This window comes from Lygodium microphyllum, unplaced genomic scaffold (assembly GCF_053477565.2).
Source record: "Lygodium microphyllum isolate KBCC unplaced genomic scaffold, Lygodium_microphyllum_v1.1.10 scaffold_231, whole genome shotgun sequence".
NCBI lineage: Eukaryota > Viridiplantae > Streptophyta > Polypodiopsida > Schizaeales > Lygodiaceae > Lygodium > Lygodium microphyllum.
Window position 1 is genome coordinate 13,419 of NW_028229714.1, and position 25,252 is coordinate 38,670.

Here is a 25,252-nt window from a genome sequence, read left to right on the forward strand (position 1 = left end):
CCCCCCCCCCCCCCCCCTCCCAAAAAAATATATATATTTGTTTGAGTGTATCCAAGAGTGGTGCCTTCTTTGTATGCAAATGTAATATGAACTAGCATATAGAGTGTGGAGAGATGAGGATGATGATTTGGAAGGATAAGGATCCATGTTGGCAAGTCAAACTAGACCAAATACAATGTGCTTATTTGCCTATATGAAGAGGCACAAGCAATGCAATAGGAATGAGGCTTTTTCCTTAAAATGAATGAATCGCTCACCTTTCTTCCTTAATCTTTTCATGTGGTATCAAAGCCACTCAACTCTCTCTTTCCTGTCTCCCCCTCTTCATCCTTCTCTCTCTTTTCCTTTGGGTTTTTGGCATTTGTACTGGCAAGTCGATGGTTCAATTGAGAAATTGTTTCCTTTCATTCTTGTCCAACGTTTCATCGAAGTAGAATGCAACAAACATGAGCCATGCATCACTATGAACAACTATGAAAGATAGCAATTCCTTTTGCTGCAAGCTATTGTTTTGTGTGCCTTGGCTGATCTAGAGGGTAGTGGCATCCTTAAGACTTGGGCAAAATCGACGTCATTTGAGAAAGGCAAGTGAAGGAGAAAATTAACATGTTATTACATGTTGGTTTGATCAAGCTAGTGAATGAAATGGCATGGTTTTCTCCAAATGTTGTTGTCAAGAAGAATAATGGCAAGATCATGATTTGTGTGGACTACAAGAAGTTGGATGCAATAGTATAACTCTATAGATGGATTTTTTGGACCTTATTAGATTCTTATGGCATTAAGACATAGATAAAACAACTTTTATCATAGAATGGGGTGCTTTCTTTAGTACAATTGTGAATTTTGGATTGAAGAATGGTACTTTTGAATTATAGGAGAAAGTAAAAAAGCTTTTGACCCTTACTTGACTAGCTTCATGTGGATCTTAATTGATAATTTTGTTTATTTGGGAAGACTACAAAGCATTTGTGTCATTTCATGTTGCTCTTTGAGAGTGTAGGCAACTAGAATTCCTTTGAATCCATTTTAAATAGTGTCCCCCAAAATATGATTTCTTATAGGATTTCTCGTTAGAGGAAGAAATGGCAACTAATCCGTAATATTAGTGCTATTCAAAAGGTTCATCCACTAAAGAATATCTAGGAAGTAATGAGGTTTATTAGTTAAATAAAATGGAATGGAAAGTATTTGAGATACCTTTCTAATATTCGTATTCCTTTGATCACACTCACAAATAAAGACATGCATTTTTTCTAGTGGAAGAATTAGAAGAAAGCAATTAAGGTAAGCAAAAGTGGTGTTTAAGAATAGTGCATTCAATGTTCTGTATGAAACTTTCCTAAAACCCATTTTATCACCCAAGAACAATCACTTTAAAATCCCATCACACTTTATGATATGCTTTTTCAAGATCAAAGGTGGCCAAAAAATGTTTGGAATTGTAATTAAAAGCCAAACACCCTTTTATGTTTGTATGGATGCTTTTGATGTGGTTGGAGGTGCAATCTCAATGCAAGACAAAGTGAAGGGCTAGTTTAGGCCTATGTATTATGCTAGTACAAGAGTTAGCTCAATGGAAAAGAATTACTCGATTACTAAAAGGCATGCCTTGGGATTCATGAATGATTTTTGCAATGTAGAAGTTTTGTCAATATTTGTGGTCTTAATCAAATGTGATTTCATAAGGTTCTTTTCATTTGTGATTAATAAGACTAGAATTACTAGAAGTTTAGCTCAATGGCTCCTATTCCTATAAAAATATGCTTATATAGTGGATCATACTGTAGGGAAAGACCGTGACCTAGTGGATCCTATGGATCTAGAAACCTTCTCTAATAGAGGATAATGCTCTAGCAAAGGCCATGATCTAGTGGGTTTTCTATTTATATCGAAGGCAGATGATGATCTAGTGGATTTTGTATTCATATTGAAGGCAAATGATGATATAATGGGAATTCATGACCGACTACCAAATGCCACTTTATTCAAAAGTGAAAATTTTAAATCCTAATTCCTATCATGATCAATTGCTCCATTTTCCCAGTTTGGTGATGATGCTTGAATCCATGTCCTCAGATCACTACTACAAGTTGCATTTGGACAACAAGCCCTTTTAGGTTATCATGCAGCAGTTGTATAAGTAGTGACCCAAGCATACCACAAAGGTGTGTACTTGAAGAGGAGCAATGTGTTTTTCATAATGATGTGCACACAAATTTGTCAAGACGTCGTTTTTCTAGTGACATTATTGGAAAGAAAATTTTCCAAAGTTGTAGTTTCCAACAATCCTCAAAGATGCCCATTGGTATTCAAGACTTGCTTAGTTTGCTTGAAGGTGAGTCATTTGGAATCAAGGAGTAGATGCCCAATCCTCTTCTTTCACCATTGGAGCCTTTTCAAAAGTGAGGGATTGACTTTTTTGGTATGATCTAGCCTCCAACATGACAATATGGTACATGTATATTTTGGTTTATAGAGAGGATATTGTTGCGAAGTTTTTCTAAACTAGTGTCATGATAAGACATGATTGTCCTATTGAGTTGGTGAGTAATCAAGCCAAGAATTTCCTTAATTAGGTGATCATTGAGTTGACTAGTAGAGATATGATTCTTCATACGAAGTCTACTCGTTATATGATTTGCAAGAAACTAGGCAAGAAAATAGCTCTAATAAGATTTTAATGCAAATATTGGAAATATAATGGATGAGAAGGGAAAAGATTGGAATGCAGAGCTTAATTCAACATTGTAGGCATTTAAGATGGCTTAAGAGATCACTATGTACACAAAACCATTCAAATTTGTATACGGCCCAGTAGCTGAAGGCTAAAATGACAGTTGAGATGCAAGTATTTACTCAACATAAAACTAGCACCAAAGTTGAAGGAATGCTTAATACAAGGTTGATGCTTTGTTGGAAGTGAATAGCGAATTCTTCAAGGTTTGTGTGGAAGTTGAAGAAGCAATGACCAAACATTGATTTGAGTTACAATTTGGTTGATGTCTCAATCAGGCATTGAATATTATGCTTGCAAGAATGAGTCTAATTATTCAAATGCCTTATAAAGTCTTACAAGGCTTATTTATTTCTAAACCACTTGAAGTAGTAATGAAGAACTGAGACAACTAGCTAATGCAAGTTGGTGCATTGCAAACTAATATGCAAGAGTTGAAAGACAAATTGTAGGCATCATTATAGGATAAAATTTTTGTTGAGGAGTAGTTGGCAAACATGTTGGTGCAAAAGGAGCTAATGCAAAATGAGCTATCAATTGAGCAAGATTTGTGTAGGTATTCTAGTCCTTGAGCAAGGCAACTTGAATGCTGCTCATTCAAGAAATGCAATACCCAAGAAATTTGTCATTTAAGTTGATGCCAATTAAGTTATTGTCGTTACTTTGAACTGGAACATGGCGAGAATTTCACTGTAGAATCGATCTAGAATAATGTAGTTGATGCACGCAATGGTTTTAGTGAGGGAAATGGTTAAACAACATCAAGTACCATTTTGTCTTATAGAAATTCACATTCCTTGGTTGGAAATTTTGGACTTGCTACTAGGAGATAATGTTTTCAGTTTTGCCTATTTTTTGTAGCAAACACTTTATAATTTTGAATTCAACCTAATAGTCAAGACATAATTTGGTTCGACAAAGTGACCTTGAGCTCCACAATAATCAAATGCTTCTACTTGATTCCTAGTACTAATGGTTATAGTTTCTAAAATATGATGTCCTCAATGTACAATTTTTTATAGTTGGTGATTATATTAACACTCTTCACATTTTGCATTTTACTCAACATTAGCCATCAAGTTCACTAGGACTAAGTATAGGAACTAAATCTCAATATACTTATAAAAGAAAATCACATAATGTAGTAAGTTTTAGTGAGTCATTCTTTTTTCATTCAGTATATGAAGCATCACTAAACCATTAGACAAATTACCATATGTTGTAGCCTCCTATTGATTAATCACATGGAGTCCAAACATCATACCTTCTTACATGTAATATATAGTGTACAGTTTTATTTAAATTACATTTTAACTATCAAAATTAGCTTATTTCAAGGTCAATGGCCATTATTAAACAATGGGAAGGGAGAGCCATTATCATATTGAACTAATACAAGGATATGGCTACCAACAAATTGTCACAGTTTCATATCGAAAAGTGAGTCATGACCCAATAGTCATGCTTGCAAGCTTTCACCCTCGCAAAGCCAAATGTTTCTATTTAGTAATTACTTCCAAACATAATGTGTATTGGTATAGTAAATAAATCACAACTAGCCAATCTGTTTTCATGAGGCACCCTAAACCTAGGCATTATGCTAACCCGCTACAAGTCAATGTACCGTGCCATGCTAGTCATTATGTTTTGCAAACAAAGTATACTTTATGTTTCAAAGTGAATCCTAGTTTACTAGGTAAGCTACTTATGTACTTGTACTAAAGAAACCGTCGAGTATTACCTAATTAGCCTACAAATTCCCATCCTAGTGTGTTAGCCAAGTGTATAGTTCTACACATAATACATTCTAAGCATCTTGTGTTATATGCTTGAAAAGGAGGTCCATAATCTAATTAAATTATCAAGTTTCAAACTCCTCATTATAATCATTGGGCATAGAGCAATGTAAGTTTCATTCAAAATAGCCAATAATCATAAATATGTGAACAACGTATATTTAGCATGTCTATGTGCATGTTACAAGTAACATAGCTACAACAAATACCTACCATAAAATTTTTATTTCTTAAAACCCAAAAGAAGATGTTAATGTGCAGTCCGAAACGCAAAAAGTGTCATAAAGCAAGTGTACAATCATAATTCTACAAGGTGCAATAGATCCCCTTTCTTTTGTAGGATCTCCCAATCCAAAACTTTACGTTTAGCTAGGTCCCTATTATAGAATCCACAAACTAGAGACATGAAGGCCTAGACTGGATGAATATAGATCAGTAAACATTTTTGTCCTCAAATAGAAAATTAGGCTTGCTAACACAACTACAGTATCACATGTTCAAAATGTAGGTTTGCCCATTAATCATTCCAAGGGAGTACTTTGCTTTAATATTGATGCCACATGAAAACTCAACCTGTCCAAGTTTTTGAAGGAGAAATAAACCTTAACTAACTCAAGTAGGGCAAGCTTAAACAGGGTCATGTTAGCAACCCCCTTTATACACAAAGTAGAGGTGCATTCTAATTATCTAATTATTACATATTCATAAGTCATGATATGCATGTGCATATTGGTTTATACACAACGAATGCTTGCATTTTAATTTTTAATATTCCAAAATATAAGGCATGCCATGCAACTTTATTCAAAATAATAAAGATCCAAAGGCTACAATGATTCACGTTTGCTTTCACAAAGTATATACATGTATCCACATATGCATTAGACCTCCATGTGTTGATGTAGAGAAAGGCTTGCATTTTTACCCACAAATTTAGTCAATAGAAGGCATTAAAAAAGATAAGCAATGCCTATTCATTTAGACATAGAGTAGGCCTTATCAAAAATGCAAAAAAAAAAAAAAATCAATTCAAGTAAACCATGTTTAATTCACATAGAAATATTGTCAAAGAGTTTGATATGTAAGAACTATATGTCAATGGAACCAGGGCCATGTTTATGCAGACTACTAATGTGGATCTACGTGTAGAACTTGATGAAGAATTAGTAGCAAACTTGGAAGCCAACAAAAAGAAAAGGGAAAAGCATAATAGCTTCAAAATTGCAAGCATGATTTGCAAATCTTGAATCCTTGCATAGAATCGAGGGTGAAGCGCTGCAATTTTTTGCATAATTCCATGAGAGAAAGAGGGAAAGAGAATACAATCATGGGGCAATATTTCACAATAAAGGGAGTTTAGCAAGAAGGAAAAAAACCTTCTCTTATCATACTAATGCCCATAATGGAATTTTTTGATGGGTAAATGCAATTTGTGTGTGTGCACATATGTGTTTTACATTGAAATAAACTAGAAAGTTGTGAAGGTTTAATATGTGTGATTGTGTACATGGGTGTGTTTTATTTTCCTAATTATGTGGAGATGAATGTGTGTGCATGAGTACGTGTATTTGTGTGTCCATGTTAATAATTACTTTGAATAACATGTGTGTGCATGCGTGCATGCGTTCCTAAGGGTAGGGCCACAAGGTGGAGAGTAGGCCAACCAATTGGCCCTACTCCTTTCCAAGTAACACAATGACATCTTGGATGTTAAATCTTAGCTCTAGAAAAGTTCATTTACTTAAGAATCTAGTGATACACCCCTTGATATTATGACTACAAAAGGCATTCTTCTAAAATAAGTATATGAAAGGCAATAAATCTCGACAGGCAATTGATGCAAAGGAAGCATTATACAAATTGGTAGAAATTGAGAGACATACCTTTTGGGCCATTCTCTTAGGCCTATTACTAAAATCATGAATAACTTTATACTAGGACAAGGTAGTTTATCATTTTTCCATACTGTACTTGTATGAAGTCCCCCACAATGGAGGGCCACTTGAGTTGAATTTCTATATTTAAGCACGTGGTTCTAGGAGCATTATATGTGTTTTTTATAGATATAATGTAATGGATACAAACTCAAATGGGCATCTTTAGATAAATGCCTATCAACTTTTAAAAACTCAATAATAAATGGATTATTTATTAAACATAAATCATCCATATTTCTATAAGTTAGTTTGGAAGCTAAAAGCATATCTGACTTATTAAGTTTAATTATCTTTTAAATGTATCATATTTCAAAGAAGCAAAACTATAATCAAAGTGGAGAACATGGATAAGCCATCATGATACCTTTAATTTGTTGTTTCATGGTTTTTCCAACACTAATAAACTAGTACTTGAGGGCCGCCTTATTAAGGTTAATAAAAGTTTTCAAACCAATTTGGACATTCTTGCTTTTTTTTACTAGTTTAAAAGATTTTTTAGATTTCGAAAAAACAATGTAAACAAGCTTTTTTGCAAATTCTAATAACCCTATGATTGATTCTATAAGATGCTAACGTAGAGTATGCATCATTTATAACTTGATTATCTATATGGTTTCTCTTTCTCTATCACTAACTATTCTATCAACAATTGCATTGGCAAGTGTATAATTAAAGCTGGTGAGCACAAGACTAGAAGATTGATGATGTTCCCCTATGAACAATATATCTAAGAACTCTTTGGATGTTGTTCAACAAGTTGAGAAAGTTGCAGAGAAGGGGGCACAAAAGCCCTACATACATGATATGCCACTGCATCTTAACTTACACATACACATGCGTCGAGACCACAGAAATCCAAGCTTGCTGGTTTCGCGAGAGAACCATGCCTTGATGCAAAAAAAAAAAGTATACTTTCACATAAATAATGAACCTTATTTATAAATGTAAATTGAGTAAGCTCACAAATTGGTGATATCATGCTTCTTGGAGAGGTAAGCCAGGAAAGAATCATAATGTGTCGGTCTATAAATCGTACAAGAGGGGGGAGGCGATAATAATTATTATGGCCGATAACCTTTACAACCTCAACGTGGAGAAACCAGCATGGCAGATACCATTAGAAAACAGGGTGGCTACTACTACTATTACTACACTGCCACACTGCAGCACATTTCTCCCATGAGAAAGGGAGAGGATTATAAAGCTAAGGATTTGAGTCGCGCTAGTATACAGTCGATTTACAATTACTGGCTCCTCACCGTAGACAGCCCACAACCAGATGTTGAAATATAACCAAATTGACATGATGGTGTTATAGCCACAGGTAGCCTTGCAGAAGCATATTAGTCCTTCAGAAGAATGCCTCAGGAAACTGGAGTCACAAGAATCGCCACCTCTTATGTGCAGAAAATAAAACCTGAGTACCAGTCAAAAGACATCGGAGGTGAAATTTGAACTTGCTTCAAGTTCATCCCACTCTAACGCTTCCTTTGACTCTGCATCTGGATCCTTCCCAGTGAACTCCAAAGGCGCTTCTAATGGAGGTGGAGTCTGTTGAAGAGCAACACAGTATGGCATTTGGATTGTTCCTAATGAAGTAAAACTGTGAAAACATATAAGCTGGAGCTTTGGGGTAGGGTGCTGACCATTCCTCGAACAAGAGCCCAGTTGATTCCTCGGAAAAAAGGGTGCTGTTTGATTTCATATGCTCCTTTTGTTGAACCCAACCTGTTCGCAGGATCTCTATGTAACAACCCGTTGATCAATTGTCTTGCAGCCAAGCTTGCCTGCAGTCGTACATCTCAAATTTTCAAAAACAGATTGAAGTGGGCATTTTTACAGATGAGATCCTGCTGCTGTAAACCTTTGCTCTGACACGTAGATTAAAAAAATAAAGCACAACTCTCTTACAATGAAACAGAATCTCACAATTCCCAAACTAGAGTTAGAGAAATTAGTACTGGTAACCATATAGCAGCTCATAACCTGTCTATTACCCAGCAGTTTAACACAAAACCAGGCACATGAGAGCACTAATGGTCATACAGATATTCGTGTGTTGCACACGGATGGAGGAGCCCTTGAGGAAAGGCTTGGTCAGAACAACTTCCGCAGCAGTTAGCAGTGAGCTGACCGAGTTGATTGAGGCCACTCAGACATGTCAGTCACGGGCTCATTGGTTACACACAGGCTTGAAGCTACAGGCGCATTGGTTACACACAGACATCAAGTCTGCTAAAGCAGCAGCACGATGGCATCTACAACAGTAAGACTATTTGCCAGAACTTGGGGATCCAGCCAGCCTTAAGGGTCAGACAGTCAGCCTCAAGGATAGAACCAGCTGGAGATGTCCAGCCTTTGCAAATCACATGATGATGCGTCCCTGCCCAGAATGTGAATCACAAGCAAAAGATATAAATCACTTAAACTTTTAGCTTCTTTTTTGTTTCTCAACCTGCATTTGAGCGATAGATTTATAGAGTACATGGCAATTAAGATTTCCTTATCAGTGTATGCTTCTCTACCTGTAATATAAAACAAATGGTGATCAAGATTCCCTATATCATGTTTGATCAGTTCATGGTAAAGAAGCATATCACAAATGAGGTAAAGGAAAAGAATGCAATATCAGAACTTGTCAAATTAGCAGTTGAACAATTGAGGCCCTTGAGACCTCCAATTTGTGAGATACGTACTACACGTAAATATGGTGCATCTGCCCTAACCAGTCTTATATTAACAGCTAGTAAACTTTAGCACACAATAAAATAGAGGCAAGCAACTGAGTTCTTACTGGAATACTACTTGGGAAAATAAGGTCCTTGTGAAGAACATTTGCAAAAGTTTTTTGCCTGTTTTTGCCTCGAAATGGAGTTCGTCCATATATCATCTCATATAAAAGAATGCCTGCTTGATGAAGAAATGGTAGTCAGTTATGGTATCCTTAAACTGAACCCTGATGCCACATTGCTTTATGACACACAAACTGCATGACATCTTGACTATAGAATGCAGATGAGGGATGATTTAACTGATCAAATCACACATGCGCTTTCTCAAACAGCTGAAATCTGTTTTCTTTGCTACAAATTACCCTTTCTTCCCTCTCCTTTGGTTTGAGCACACCGCCCACCCCCCCCCCCCCCCCCCCCGGCTTCAGTTTGAGCTCCAGATCGAGAGAGATAATTGGGATGACTTGAGCTGAACTCTGCAAACTAAGAGATCTTGCATTGCTTACTCAAGATCAGGGCTGCATGGGGTTCACCTGGCACAACAGGCATCTGGGAGGTACACGTCGTGCAAGCTATCTGGATAGATTCTACGCTAACTAAAGCGCATGGTGGGTATGTGGAGGATTCAAATACAGAATGTTAACCCATGTCACTGCTTCTGATCATTTGCCAATCTTATGCATTCTTAGGATTACATCTACTAGCAGTACTAATCATGGCCCCTCCCTTTCTTATTTAACACATCCTTCCTCAAGGGTGCCCAGTTTGTTGATTCACTCAAGGCAGCTTACCAGAAGGCCCATGACCATACGTTCTTCCTCAATGCGCTAAAGCTCAAGCTTAGAAAAGAGATGATTCCATATGTGGAGAATGAGCAAGGCATCCGGCATGCCGATGATGTTGGGATTGCGTCAGTATTTACTAACCACTTGTCTGCCATTGTTGGCTTGAAGCCTGATGCGCCTGATGACTATGAGGTCAAGCTTTCAAACTTCTTTCAGAGAGTCGCTACATGATTGCCATCTGAAGTGGCTCTTCAGCTGGAATGCCCCTTTTCTATGGACGAGATCAAACAGCTTGTTGATGCCATGAAACATGGCAAGTGTCACTGCATTATCTCCTGAAGTATTTCAACCCATCTGGGAGGAGTGTGCCATGGATTTGGTAGACTGCCTGAATTGGGTTAAGGAAACTGGCACCCTTCCTGAGAGCTTCAATTGTGGTATGGTCAAATTGAGTCCAAAGATTGTCGATAGGAGTAGATCAAGCCATTGGAGGCCTCTCACCATGCTCTAATTCTCGTATAAGGTGTTAGGAAGGCACTACACTAGGTTTAAGCATGTTTTGGCCCGTGTAGTACACCCCTATCAGTTCAGCTTCATCCATGGTCTTACGATTCATTTTTTTCTCAAGTAGAATGTGGCTGATTATATTACTCAAAAAAAAACTGATTACAACAGAGTGCTCATGCTCAACAGAATAAACTGGAGCTGATGCAAAGTCACCACTACATCATGTATACAAGCCTCTCAAGGCAGTCTAGGGGGGATGGGGGCAAGAAGCCATGGAGGAGGGGTATATCGCCAAACGGGACTACCTGCCTGCATCACGAAAAATAGGCCCTGGCCGCCCCAAGTACGCATGAAGTGACCACGGAGCTCCTGACAAGCCCTGGACTCACCCTGCACCTGACCCCATCGGCCGCGGAGGGAGTGAATGATGGAGGTCCATAGCTCTGCTAAGGTCGTAGGTGCTGAGAGTCTCTCACCGCCGAAGGCCACCTGGCATCGCGCCTTCCAGATATGCCATCCAGTAAGACTCCCTATGATCTCCCATATCTCTGAGCGGTCTGATGTGGGCTCCAGTACCTGTCGGATAGGTAAAGCTTCCAGACCAACCCCTGTGCATGACCCTGCCTCGATCATGAAAATCGTGTCTTGCATCCCGGCCTCATACTGAAGGTGACGGCCCTGGCTAACTGCTTGCCAACAGAAAGCTCCCCATGAAATATACCCAAGGCTAGGGGCTATACGTCGAAGGATACGGCACGCTCCTCTCCACACGAGCTGCGCCTCCTCACAAGACCAAAGGCAATGCTTTGGGGTTTCTAGAAGCTGCTGTGTGCAACACTTACAACCTCCATAGTCTACCCTCCCAGATCCAAAGTCGCCACTCCTTGAGCTCCATCCAGAAAACATAGGGGTCCAGTCGCCAAGTCTTCCCCTGAAGACCCACCACACAAATCCTCCTCCATGAAAGGATAGCAATCTCCTCATCATGTTGCCCTCAATCAAGGGCCAGACGTCTCCCCTCGTGAACGGCAAAGAAGGTCCCCTGGGGGGCGCCACCCACTCTACCTGCCACCTGAAGAGGGATGCCTGCTAGAGAGAACCTAGCTCCCCATACCTCCCCGGCCTCTATCGATTCTCATATCGGGGGGGCAAGCCACTCCGGACGTATTGCTACGTCTATCTCTCTTCTCCTCAACTCCACTCCTCTCGTGCACCCTGATACTCACTGTAGCACCTCCTTGTCTACCATCCTATACACCTCCCGCCATGTCCTAATGGAACGAGCCGGGCCGGCCTCCCACCCAGCCCACTGGATGTGGGGGCACTCACCTATCTCTACCCCTTCCCTATCTTTGACCTGGAGGTTCCAAATCACCGGCTAACGGTCTATTTCCTCCTCGCAACCCGGGGGGCTCTGGATTAGGGCCTTACGAAGGCCCTGCCACACGCAAAGTAGGCTTTGCAGGAAAGGTGATCTGGGCGGGGTAATCTGGGCTGACATAAAGATCCATCTCAAGGACGGCCTCCACTCCCCGCCAAGCCTCGGTTTACAATCCTGAAGGCCCTCCTGCAGTAAGACCTTCCAGGTCTACCCACTTGGTGTGAGACCACAGACAACTAACTTGCCCAAAAGGGCCATACTCTAATATTCTGGGTCTATGATCCCAAGCCCTCCCTCTGATCGATGTCGTATGATGGTCGCCCACGCCACCGTGGCCCTGGAGTCTCTGGAGCCATCAGACCCCAACCAAAGGAAATTCCGCACCAGGCGGCGAAGCTGCCCTACGCACGATGAGGAGAAACACCAACACAAGGCGATGTACCAGGCCGTCGCTAGGAGGACCTGGTTAACCACCAGGGCTCAACCGGCTAGTAAGAGGCGAGCCGTGCTCCCGTCGGTCAGTTTCCTCCTAATAGAATCTAAAACAGGAAGAAACTGCTGGGCAAGAGTGATTTCAATTCCCACCTGGAACCCTAGGTATCGAACGGTTTGGCCTCTGCTCACCCATCTAAATCCCAAGTGGACTCCCCACTCCGTGCTGGAGTCCGGGTCTATGAGGAAACCAACCGACTTTCACCAGTTGATTTTCACACCCGCTGCAACACAGAACACCTCAAGAGCCAGCCTCATTATTTCTAGCATCACCTCATCGTCCTCTATGTAGAGTCCTATGTCATCTGCGTACTCTGAGTCTAACAACTTAGTCTCCTCTCTCACTGGAAGTCGGAGACCGCGTAGTCCGCTCACACATGACCTAAGGAAGTGGGACATCGCCTCTGCGAAGAGTAGGAACAGGTACGGGGCCAGGGGGTAGCCTTGTCGGACCGATCTCTCCAGCCGGACCTCCTCCCCTCGCCTTCAGCCTATGAAAACCCTGCTGGTGGCTCAGGACGGAGACCCCGCGAATCCAAGTGTGGGGAAATCCTAACTTCACCATGGTACCCTCTACGAAATCCCAGTCCACCCTGTCGTAGGCTTTCTCGAAGTCCAATAGTAGTACTGCCAGTCTTTGCCCACTGTGCTGAGCCCACTCTATCGCCTCAAAGAATGTAAATACATTGTCTAGGATGCTCCTATCCTGGACAAAGCTTGTCTGTGTGTCATGAATGATGTCTGGAAGCACATGGCGTAATGATCTACCAATCATCTTTGCCAGAGCCTTATAGGCCACTGACAATAAGGTGATCGGTCTCCACTCGGATAGCTCCAACCAGTCTCCCCCTTTGAGGAGAAGACTAATAAGGCCTGCCGAGAGCCTCCCTGGCATCTATCCTGAGGTGAATATCTTCTGGAAAGCCCTCAGTAGGGGATCCTTCACCACCTCCCAGTAGGTAGTGAAGAAGGCCTTAGAGAGGCCATCCTCCCCCAGGCGTTTTTGCCCATCCTGTGTATGGAAAGCCTCCTCTAGTTCCTTCTCTATGAAGGGGACTAGGACGGCGTGTCCTGTCTCCTCTATGACAAGGGACGGGATGTAATCCCATACCTGCTGTCTGCATCTCTGTCCTCTAATTGAAGCTGTCTCCTGCTACCAGAGACGTGTGTAATAGTCGGTGGCAATCTCCATCACCTCATCAGGGCTAGAACCGATCCTCCCATACTGGTCCCTAAGGCTGCATATCTGCTCTCCCGCGGTGCGGGGCTGATGCACCTAGAAGAACTCCCTGCACATTGTGTCTCCCTTCCGCGCCCAAAAGGCTGCTGAAGTGTGGAAAGAGAACTCGGAGCGCCTATCCTCTAGGCCAGCAATGGCTGCACGCGCGCGCACCTCCTGTGCGTGGAGGATGGGGTCCCCTGGTGCCTCCTGCAACAATCTCTGCGTAGCTGCCAGGTCCCGCCAGAGTGCTCTCTCCTCCTCCCAGCACTGCTGCCTAGCCTGTAGGGCTGCCTCTTGGCAAATTCTGCTTGACTCGGCTAGGACCTCTGCAACCTCCTCTGCTATCATGTCCCTCCTAACCCACTCTCTGGTCCAAATCTGCTCTATCTATCTCGACACCTCCTCCCTCCTATATATCGAGTCAGGGATCTGACAGGATCGTGTATCTAGGGCGGATACTGGGGGATCAAGTGCCAGGAGAACCGGGCAGTGATTGGATAGTGTGGTGCCTGCCAACTGCTCAATCTGGCCTCTGCAAGAACCTCCCCACTCTCCCACATAAAACCTGTCCAACCGCTCCAGCGAGGCTCCGCCTAGCTACCTGTAACCTCAAGAAAAGTCCAACGACCTCTCCCTCCTGTGGAAGGCACAGTCTTTCCAAGCATTCCCATGCTCTAACTGCAAGCAAAAAGACCTCCCATGCCTCCTACTCCTCCCCAACCATGCCCTGGTAGTTTCTTCCTTTGCCTTGCTGGTCCTCCAAAGCCTCCAGATTGTTGAAATCTCCTCCAACAAACCAAGAGTCCACCTCTGGGAGTCCATCTACAATCTCCACCCAGAACCTGTTGCGTGCCCTAACCTCCGTAGGGGCACAGACATTGAGGACTCCAATACACAAGTCCCCAATATCCAGTCTGATCCATAGAGCTCTTCCTGCCACTATCATCCTGTGGTCTCGTACACAGGTGGTGAGACTTGGGCCAATAGAGGTGCATACGCCTCCGCTCCTGCCGTGGGCACCTATGGCTTGCTCCCAATAAGTATGCGAGCTGCCCGGCAGTTCTTCCCAATCCGCTAAGCCTGGGCAAGGGTGAGCTTGTGCTCCTACAGTAGCTAGATGTCTATCTGTCCGGCAAGGGCAGGCTGCAGCTCCTGCCGGACAATCAACTTCCTCGAGCCACGCGCCCCACTGTAGTGGAGACTGTTCACATTCCAGGATGCAAGATGTAGGCTCATGGGGAAACCTGTGACTGACCGAAAAGACATTTGTTCGGTGTGGAAACTACAGATGAGGAAGAGAGACTGCGAAGCATGCAGGTGCATTTTGCCACCGGTCTGGATGGTGAGCTCCAGTCCCCCATGGTGGCCCTTAGCCGGACCATAGGGGTGATAGATGCTCCATGTAGTACTATCAATGCATCTATCAACCATGCTGAAAACCGCAACTCTGTACACTGGTAGAAGCGGGCTGCCTGTGCCGGGGGCCACTCGATCACGTCCCTCGGTGCTCCCCACTGTGGGGGGGCTCAAAAGATAATGCTCAAAGCGGGACGTCGGTGCCAACCCACCAGTTAATGTCCATCATGCAACCTGGCCACTGTTGTGCGAACAGTGCTAGTCCTTCATCTCCCATCCACTGGGAGATGTGATCTGCCACTCGACTCTTCAATTCCTCCTCAATCTGTATAGTCGTCCACTCCTCTAAGAAAGATAACTGAAAAAATAAAGCGTAGTTTGGTCCATCCGATGATGCTAGTAGGTGGACTTTGCCCCTCCTTGACTTACGAACCACAAAGATCCCCACCTCTAGAGGTAGTGGAAACTCTCCGCGCTCCGCAACTCGCAGGTAAGACCATGGGCCACTGCAAAAAAACTCTTGTGGCAGCAGCTGTGCCTGTCTCGGGAAAGTATGGCAGGTGGCAGGGACAAATGAGCTGGTGGCTGTGTGGACGGGGGGGGGGGGGGGGGGGGGGGGGGGACTGCTAGTGTGCAGAGGAGGTAGGCATGTGTGGCTCATCACCTCCTGTGAGAGAAGGGGGAGTGGGTCTGGGGGGGCTCACCTGACCTGGGTGCGGATCAGGGGGAGTGCTCGGTAGGGGGGGTATGGGGGGGATCAGTCCTGTCGGGTGGGGCAGATAGGGGGGGCTGTGGAGTACTCTGCCGAAAGGGGGGGGGTCGTCCGCCATCACCCTGCTGACGAGGCTGGGCCTGAGGGGCTGGCTGCGCCCCCCCTTGCCGTCTCCCGCTCTGTCGCCTCTGGACCCTTGTGAAACCGTCAACGTCCACCTGCGGATCTTTGGGCAGAGCCGCCTTGGCTCCAAACCGTGTACAACCTGCTGCCTGATGCCCAAAGTCGTGGCAGCGCAAGCCCTGCCCTAGTTGCCCAATCACAATGACCTGCTGCCTAAAGAAATGCCTGCCTGCCTCAATCTCTAGGAACTGTGGGATATTCTTAACCTCCTTCACTGCCATCTGCACCTTTGGGACCCCTACCGCTGTCACTACATCCGCGAAGGATGCGGGAAGGACAGTGCCGAAGAGCCTCCCAAAGTCTTCCACCAACTGATGGTACCCAATCACCAGGCCGGGGAAGAGGAGGGTGACCGGGTGCCGAAGAAACCTATTGTGGAGTGCAAACGCCTCCACAGTGAAGCCGCTCTACCAAGGGACCATGTATATGACCCCCTTCGTGGATGCATATGGTGAACTGGCGAGTAGCTCGCGCGTCTGCTGAGGCGGACCATGAAGATCCCTTGGCCCAACAGGACCACCTCCATAATCTGCGCCGTGTTGATGCTCAGCGTGGAGTGGAGCCAGTCCCGAAGCTGGGCCCTAGCTGGGGAATGTCCTACTACCTGACCATAAATTGTTGTTTCCATTAGCTCCAGCTCCTTAGCTCGGACGGCTAAGAGCTGCTCCTCAAAGAGGACTACGCGCAAGGTGTTCGACTGGGGGGCACTCGGTGAGTACGCCGGCGTCTGACCAAAGGTTTCCATTGCCCGTCCCTTCTAGGAGAACCTACCTATCGCACTACTGTGCTGCTGTTGAATGGGGAGTTGCTGCGGGGGGGGGGGGGGGGGGGTGGGGGGGGCGCGCAAGTAACTATTGACGGGCAATCAGTCAAATGGCGCATAGTCGGGGCAGGGGGACAGCAGGGCGACGTGACGGTTTGGTTTTTTTTTGGATTAGCACAAGGATTAGTTTCGGTCATACGATTCATGACCTCATCCTCAATCTCATATGTTCCATTGATTCTGTTTTAGCATCCCAATTTGATCATCTTGCCTAATCTTGATCTAGGAAAAACTTACGATCGTGTAAGCTGGCACTTCATAATTGCCACTCTGCGCTCCTTTGCGTTTGGTCCCGTCTTGTTGGTGCCTTACTTAGTAATGTCACTGCTTCTGTTTATACCAATGGGCTGCTATCTAACCCTTTTTTCTCAAGCGGTCCATCAGGTAGCGCTGCCCACTCGCTCCCCTAATCTTCGCACTTATCACTGATCCGCTGCTAAAGGTGGATCGTGAAACCCAAGAAGGGTGCTATAGAAGGGGTAAAACTCCCTAGAGATCATCATTTTGCCTCTCAAATGTTTGTAGACAACAACACAAGCATACTGAAGGCTGAGAAAGAATCACTGAATTCCCTTCTTAGCATGTATGGGGAATTTGCATTAATATCTCCTTCCCAAATCAGCGATCCTATTCGTGAGATGGGAAGGACCCCGAGTGGATTCTCAACTATGGCTTTAGGTTGGTCAAGTTTGAGCAGGCCTTACGATACCTTAGGTGCCATGTTGGTGTCACAATAGGCAGACTGGTTCATGACCAAGTGGCAAGGAGCACTGCTCACATTGGATGGTCTTTGCCAAATTAGGTGGGATACTCTACTGTGTCTAGGTCTCCTCAAACGAATCAAAGGCGCCTAAACGTGGATGATCCCAATTCATTTCTGGCTGTCTAATGCAGTTATTGTGGGCTCCACGTGGCCAAGTGTAAGATGGCAAGATGCTTTAACAAGTTGTTGCTCCATCAGAATATTCCAGTCTCAAGTTTCTCAAGTGCTAACAAATGCATGGGCTGATCTCTTGAAGAAAACTAGCTGGTCGCCGTAAAGCTAACTCATCTTTGCTCTCCAGTTTGGCTTTTACCCTCCATACACCGTTTGCTCCTGCTAAGGAAAATGCAAAACTCTCCAGAGACCTACACATGAAATGCATAAGAAACTGGCCTAATGTCTTGGACAGGGAAGCGTATGTTCGGAAGGACCCTGCCTGGATTAAGCAGCATTTCGACCTCTCTGATAAGGAGATGGAGTGGATTAAACACACACTGCAAAGCCTCAAACCCAACTGGCCTACCTCCTAGGAACTTGGTGACTGCCAGCCGGCCAATTTACGAGGAGGTGCTGATGGGAAAAAGCTGGTCCAATGCAACAGAAGACATGACGTAATTGGTCCATCTTCCAGGGTAATTATGCAAGTCTGGTCTAAGTGTAACAAGCAGTTTCCATTGGCTAGGATGGTATCTTGGAAAAGAAGGCTCCGCAGGGTTTGGAAGGCAAAACCTACCAACAAACTGAATTTTCATCTATGAAGAGTGGTGAGTCATAAACTCCCATCCCATAGCAGACTTGCCAAGGTTTTTAATATTGCCCTTCTTTGTGCGCGCTCTGCAAAACGAGGAAGCGCTGGTCCATCTGCTATGGGATGTGTCCAAGTTTGCCCAGTTTGGAATCTGGTCAAGAGCTGGTTGAAAGCTGCTAATCTTAGGGACAATTTAAGTATGAAGACAGCTTTGTTTGGTGATGTGGCAAACCCTGATGTTCAGACCTTGAAATTGATTCGTGTGGTCAGGGCCGTGACTCTCAAATTCATCTGGAAGATCAGAAATGAAGCTTCACTGGAGGGAAGGTAATGGTGATTCCTATGGATAGGAACAGAGAGCTCAAGGATACTCTTAGGACTCTAGCCAGGAAACTTGGAACAACTCAATGGATTTTCAAGCCTTTCTTTCGTAAGAAATTGGCTAAGGCCTGATCCACGGGTTCCTTTTTATTCCTGTGCTTGTAGAATCACGAGTTTCCTTTTAAAGGTTCGGCATTACTTTACCTTCGATAATATATGATCGACTCACGTTATTAAAAAAGTCTTATAATGGTAATAATGCATTCAAAAGTGGCAAATCATTCGAGAATCAATTGTGTACCTACAGCCCACCAATCAACAGCACTACTATGACCTGCTCCTGTGATGACCTCCTGATGCATCAAAATGACAATTGTTAAAAAATGCTGCATTGATATTTAAATCCATTAAAAAAATAAAAGAAGAATATGTGACATTGTATAGCCCGATAAATAAAAGACATGAGCTGGTAATTGAAGCTGTAAAGCCTTGCACAATTTACATGCTAAATGTCCCTGCACTACATGAAATGTACACAAACACGTGCCAAACAATTTCTAAACATACTTACTGGAGCAATATACTCCTCAGTTCCCACAAAAGAATTTGAGGTGTTGATAGGCTCTGCCATAAAATATGGAGGAGGTAGAGGTTTATTCTTTCTGCGCTTTCCTGGTGGTCTGGTGGGCCTAACAAACTGCACAAGCACGTCTACATTGTAAACTCTTGTTAAGATTATAGTAGCATTCCAAGACCATCCCCACAAAGCTAAACCAATCATACGGATCAATTGGAAGGAATGGCCTATGCTGCGCTGAAGCCTAATATTATACTACAAGACTTGGATCATTCCAGCATAAGCCTAATATTATGCTACAAGACTTGGATCATTCTTCCTGTCGTTTGCGCAAGTGTACAGGACAAGTCTGGACTTTTCCCCATAAACAGTCTCAAAAAGCTTTCCTAAATCTACCCTCAGTTTGTATCATATTTCTGAACTGACCATATAAGATAGTCAAACCTCATCATGCAAATCTCCCTAACCTCTATATTGACAAGTACTTTGCAAAAATTAAAAATTCTCATACCTGCGGCTTACATGAGGTAATAAATGAAAGATCAAAATCGGTAAGAACTACGTGGCCATCCTTCTGAAGTAGTACATTTTCAGGCTTGAGATCCCGGTATACAATACCTGATTCACCCAATAATAATTACTCAAATGATGACATCCTTACTCCTGGAAGAGTATGATGAGCTGCTCTACAATACCACCTCTAAGACAAACTTACAAGTTATGACTTACCCTGACAATGCAAATATTCTATAGCGAGCACAATCTCGGCAAGATAAAACCTAGAGAAATGATACAAAGTGCAAATATCAGAATGCAAAGAGTATCAAATTCTTGCTTGTATTTATTTGAACTGTAATAGTTCCTTGCTTCTGTGGTTACAAATAAGCCCATAAATTTCCTAATAAAAAATAAGCAGATACAATTCAGTACCTTGCTGTTTCTTCACTAAACACTTTCATTGGCTGCCTGTCCAAAAGCAAGAAAAGCTCCCCACCAGGACAGAAATCCGTGATCAGGCATACATGAGTCCTTGTCTGCAAAAAAACATGCATCAGAACCTGAATTGTAAACCTTGTATTACAAGAATGAAAGAACCAAATCTCAAGTATTCCAAAAAGACAGACCCATTCAAACTTTCAAGCACATTTAGTAGTCCGAGATGGAAAGAAATCATTTAACTTTCGGTGAAGAGAGATGAATTAGTAAAAGACTAAATGTGCAAGGGCCTTCTGGCCAGTAAAACTAACCACAGACCAAAAACCTAAGAAGACAAAAAGCTACTATTTTGGGAAGACGCACAGGAGGAGGGAAAGAGAGAATGCCAAGCCATGGAGAAGTGACCTCTCAAAGCATGATAACAACAGAAACAATCGATCCAACTTGCCACAGCAACAATCCCCATACATGACCAATATGACCATGGATGTCCGTAGCTGAATCAAATATAAATGCATTTCGTGTCCTCCAAATATGTCAAAGGCCAATCAAATGCAAAAAGTGCAAGACATTGGGACATTTTGTCTGCAAGTGGAAGTTGATGGCATTTTACCCAAGTTCCAAGAACAATTGGTGGTATGCTGATGTGTTACATCCATGCACACTCAAATGAAGGATATCTCAACTGAAGCTGTCCACCATTGTCTTCTACCAGCAGGCGCTTCTTAGCCATTCCTTGCAGATTCGGACCATTTCCAGCCATCCCACCCTACCATCATCAAGATGGCTGTTTTCTGCACCTCAGAGTTTGTGTTTATCACTGCACACTCCCTGAAACTCGGCATTTGGTCCAAAAGTGCAATCACCTACAACTGGCGACCTCCAAACTACTTGTATTTTGCATCATCTGCTGCCACCCAGCCTCAAACGTCATCTTGGAGCTGTGTTTTGCCTGCTCTCCTGTCAACTAGCCTGACTGACACTCCCCAGTGCTGTGTTTTGCTGATGGAGGCACTACTAGGGTTTGCACTGAGGAAACACAAAGTGTACGACCACAAAAAAAGCACAACAAGACAAACACAGACACAAAAAACAAAACTCAAACCCTAAACGCAAAACTCAAAACTCAAACACAAACAAAAGAAGGGATAGAAAGAACACAACTTTGAAGTGAATAAATGCTGCAAATGAATGTAGGAGTATACAGTGTGCCCAAGGGTAGAGCAGTTTGTCGAACGGTGACATCCACCGAGAACGGATCCCGTGTTGTGACCACTAGTTGGAGTGACAGAGTGAGAGAAACACCAAACATTGATCACCAAAGTGTGAGGAGACTGAGGTGACTGTAGAGGATGATGCATGATGACGTGGGTGAAGCAGCAAAACATAGCAGTAGAACGCCATAGTAAAATGACGCAGTAGAACGGCAATAAAATGCAGTAGTAAAATGCTGTAGTAGAATGCCGCAATAGAACGTTGTAGTAAAACACGGCAGTAAAACACAGTAGAGGAGCAAACGAGGTGATGATAACAATCGTGAAGGATGGACTATCACATGGTGGGAGACTAATGGCTGAGATCTACACACGAGTGGAAAACCTGCATGAAAGAGATCAAACTGAATGGGGGCAGCCTGTCCATTCATAGATGAGGATGGACCCTCTCAAATTAGGGTTTCATTGAACTCTCTCGAACCGCTCCCTATTTTAGGGTTTTCACTAAATTAAGCTTGTTTTGGGACTGTCCCTCTCTCAACCTAGAATGGCAACACCGAAGGAGGAAGAGGAGCCAAATGTCGGTCTTCATGTGGTGCCGAGAACCATGATGAGAAGAAATATCCCAACTGGAAGAGAGAGGTAGAAGTCACCACCAGGATAGCATCAAGAGAGAGACTGTACAATCCACCTCAAGAGGGAAAGCCTCCATGCTGGTAGAAGAGCAAAACTCCTAGGAAGATGAAACTATGAATGAAACGGTGTGCATCCCATGTCTCTAGCCCAAAAAGGACGAGACAAGCCTATATGTTAGCCCTACATTGAAAACAAAGTCTACAAAAGAGTAAAATCTGCAATCACAGAGGTCGGTGGTGAGATGCTCTGAAAAGAAAACAAAAATGAAATGAAAAATAAACTAAATGGGCAATTGCAATAATGCAAATGTGTATGTGTGTGTAAATACAATGGAAGACTTGAAAATGAAAGGCTAAGTGTGTGGCCATCATTGCATATAGCAAGGTGGGAAAGAAGGCTTAGAAGATGCAATGGAGTTCCTAGGAATGGATGCATAAAGTGAAATAGGATCAGTGCTAGCAAACCAATCAATCAACCCCTCAAAAGTAGAGTAGGATGGCCACTGAGGTTGTCCGTGAGTCACATGTCCAACAATCGTGGGGGTTAAAGGAGCAAATGGGGCAGCAACGAGAGGCATAGCCCCACTAGACTATATAGTTGTAGTACTCTAATGTGGTTTTCAAGGAGGAAGACCTTGGGCCTTGGTATGACACTCCTCGTCCACATGGCCCAATCTCTAGTAATGTGTGCAAAATCTATTTTTCTTAGGGATTTGATGCCAAAGGGATCATGTGTCTCTATTTCCATCGAAGGAAGTAGTGTCACCCTTGCTTTGGCTTGCCTTCGCATCTTGCAAGTTCTTGCCAATGTTGGTTTTCCCTCCCAAAGAAGAGGCAACCAACCCTCGCCCCTCTGAATAGATATGACTGGAGGACTTCTTGTGGACTTGATCATGTAGCCTCGCATAGCACAAGAATTGATACTCAAACTCGTACAAGGTCAGCAATCTAGGCAGTGAGATAATGCTGGATAAAATGGTAGTTGAGCAACTTTTTAAAGAAGAACATGACTGTCTGACTTCGAAAAGCCAGTATAGCAAACTCGGCTAGTAACTGCTGATATTCAGCCAACTTAACTTTTAGATCATCCCCTTCCTTAATGAAAATTTCTTGAAGCTCAAAGTGGATGTCTATATGCTGAGTACGATCTCTAGCCGCATAGCAATCAATAAGATGACTCCAACGTTCAAATGCAAGAGGGAAGTGTTGTAACTAAGAGTGAAACTCAGGAAGCAAACCCTATATCAGCTCGACGTTGGCTATGGCATTGCGAGCTCTCCATAGATGGACATAATCAAGGTGCGATAAATGAGGGTCAAGCATAGGCTCAATACCAACAACAAGGTCCCAAAGACCCTGAGACTCGAGCACTTGTTGCATATAGTTTGACCAAGTGATGAAATTCAACCCATTGAAATGAGTCTTGCCCGTGAAGGCATTCTTGGCCAATGCAACAGGAGTGGTAGCACTCGGATAAGGTGGATAGGGTGGGTATTGTAGTGGAAAGGAGTACACTTGGGAATGGGTCCCATAGTGCCCACCAGGCATTCAAGAAGTGTGCACGATGGATCCAAATGTGTGTATGGGATGATTAGGCATGGGCATTCTTGCACATGAGGACCCCATGGTGGAGGGATAGGGATATGTGGAGCAGAGTATGGAAATCCCTGCATAGGAGTGAACCACGGAAAGTGTGACCGTGCACCATAAGCAGAGGATGGAGATCCTTGCATCTGAGAGGTCATGGTGTGGGTATAGTTGGGGGCAATGAGGGGGATGCCTATCATAGCCATCCCAAGTGGAAAAGATGTGTCTACATGAGGAAAGGTAGAGGGAAATATATTAGAGGGTAGCATTCCCTATAATGAAGTTCTATAATGCAGAATGGCTTGCGAAAAAGGGTAGGTGATAGTGTTAAGAGGTGGAATGCCCCCTAACGAGGCACAGTGATGTGAATATGGAATAGAGAATGAGAATGTGCTAGAAGTGAAGATAGAAGGTCCAATTCCCAGTGTGATAGAGGTGGATGTGGAATGTAAGCCGACATTTTGAAATGAGTGTGATATGGCTTCAAGAGAAGAGGGTAGGATGGGAGGGAGAGAAGAAGTGTAATTGACTTGCTCAAATGAAACACAAGATGTAGCTATACCTGATTATGAATGTTTGCTTCTTGAACCCCCTCTATTGAGATTTACATACATTTGACCATCTCGATCCTGCACACCAATAGGCAAAACAGGAGAGGGTTTTGATTCGAACAACTTATGCCCGTGCCTGGCCGCCCATGGGATATAATCAGCATGGATTTCATTATGGAGCTCCCCGAATCCCATGGATACACCATCATCTTTGTAGTGGTGGACTATTTCTCTAAGCAAGCTCACTTCATCCCTTCCAAAACGCCATTGAATGCCAAAGAGATAGCCCGCCTCTTCTTTACGCGTGTTCAAGCTACATGGCCTATCCTTAGCCATAGTGTCAAATAGAGATGGAAGATTCATGAGTGACATGTGGAAGGAACTCTTCAAGACCCTGGAAACACAATTGCGATTCTCATCATCCTTCCACCCCGAAATAGATGGGCAAACAGAGTGAGTCAACCAAGGCATTGAAGATTTTAAGCCTTCCCAAACAAATGGCCCTCATCATAGGCCCAGTAGCGCCTCCACTCCTCAAATGTACTTGAGTCGAGGGTGGACTCGCATGGTAACCCAAAAACAATAAGCCCCAAGAGCCCCTACCAAATCTAGATGGGTAGACACTGACCAGCTTGCTAGAAAAAGCTATGTTAAGATCCCCAAGTCCTAGTGCGATAGACACTAGCCAGTCTGATAGTGTAGACTGTGTTAAGACGCCGCGAATGTCTCACCAAGTCCTAGACCGGCAGACAATGGCCAGCTTGTTAGCAAAAGTTGTGTTAAGACCCTGGATGAGTCATATAAACGCTACCCTTAGATTGCTGAGGACAACAATCCAGTAAGCAGGGGTGAGTGTAACGGCTTTGTAACTATACCATGGCATTATCACCGAAAACACCTATATAGAGAGTAGTAGTGACTCTGAGCCCTGCTTGGTTTCCACTCTACGTGTGATTCCCTATACCCAATGGTGAACCCTCTTATGTGCCACATCACGAGGGTGTAGTCCTGGGATGTACCTATGTTGTACCAATTCTTTGATTGAATAATACAAGAGTATACCTTGCTCTCACATATCGTGTTACCTTTCTGTGCCGTGTTGATTGAGTAATGAGTGCAGATGCATCACACTTAGGTCCACAACAGGGCTAGAAAGAAAGGCCAACCCACGTTTGCCCAAGGCGTCCCACAACAGGGCTGGAAAGAAAGGCCTAGGTTTGCCCAAGGTGTCCCACCCCAAAGCAACGAGTGCAGGTG

General features: G+C 43.7%; 1 protein-coding gene across 3 annotated transcripts in view; it reads right to left on the bottom strand.

Moving 5' to 3' along the window:
* Positions 1–7,384: 7,384 nt before the first annotated feature.
* LOC148008239 (phototropin-2-like) overlaps positions 7,385–25,252 on the bottom strand; it is a 29,924-nt gene continuing 12,056 nt past the window's right edge. For 2 of the 3 annotated variants that reach the window (XM_087674367.1, XM_087674366.1), the window contains exons 15-22: positions 20,003–20,106; positions 19,802–19,851; positions 19,584–19,690; positions 19,067–19,192; positions 18,797–18,848; positions 9,265–9,377; positions 8,117–8,257; positions 7,385–8,021 (exon numbers count right to left, since the gene is read on the bottom strand). In XM_087674367.1, coding sequence (XP_087530493.1) covers positions 7,899–8,021; positions 8,117–8,257; positions 9,265–9,377; positions 18,797–18,848; positions 19,067–19,192; positions 19,584–19,690; positions 19,802–19,851; positions 20,003–20,106 — 816 coding nt within the window. In that variant the 3' untranslated portion in view covers positions 7,385–7,898. Of the gene's footprint in view, positions 8,022–8,116; positions 8,258–9,264; positions 9,378–18,796; positions 18,849–19,066; positions 19,193–19,583; positions 19,691–19,801; positions 19,852–20,002; positions 20,107–25,252 lie in introns of those variants that run through there. The other variant, XR_015690193.1, reaches the window with a different exon arrangement.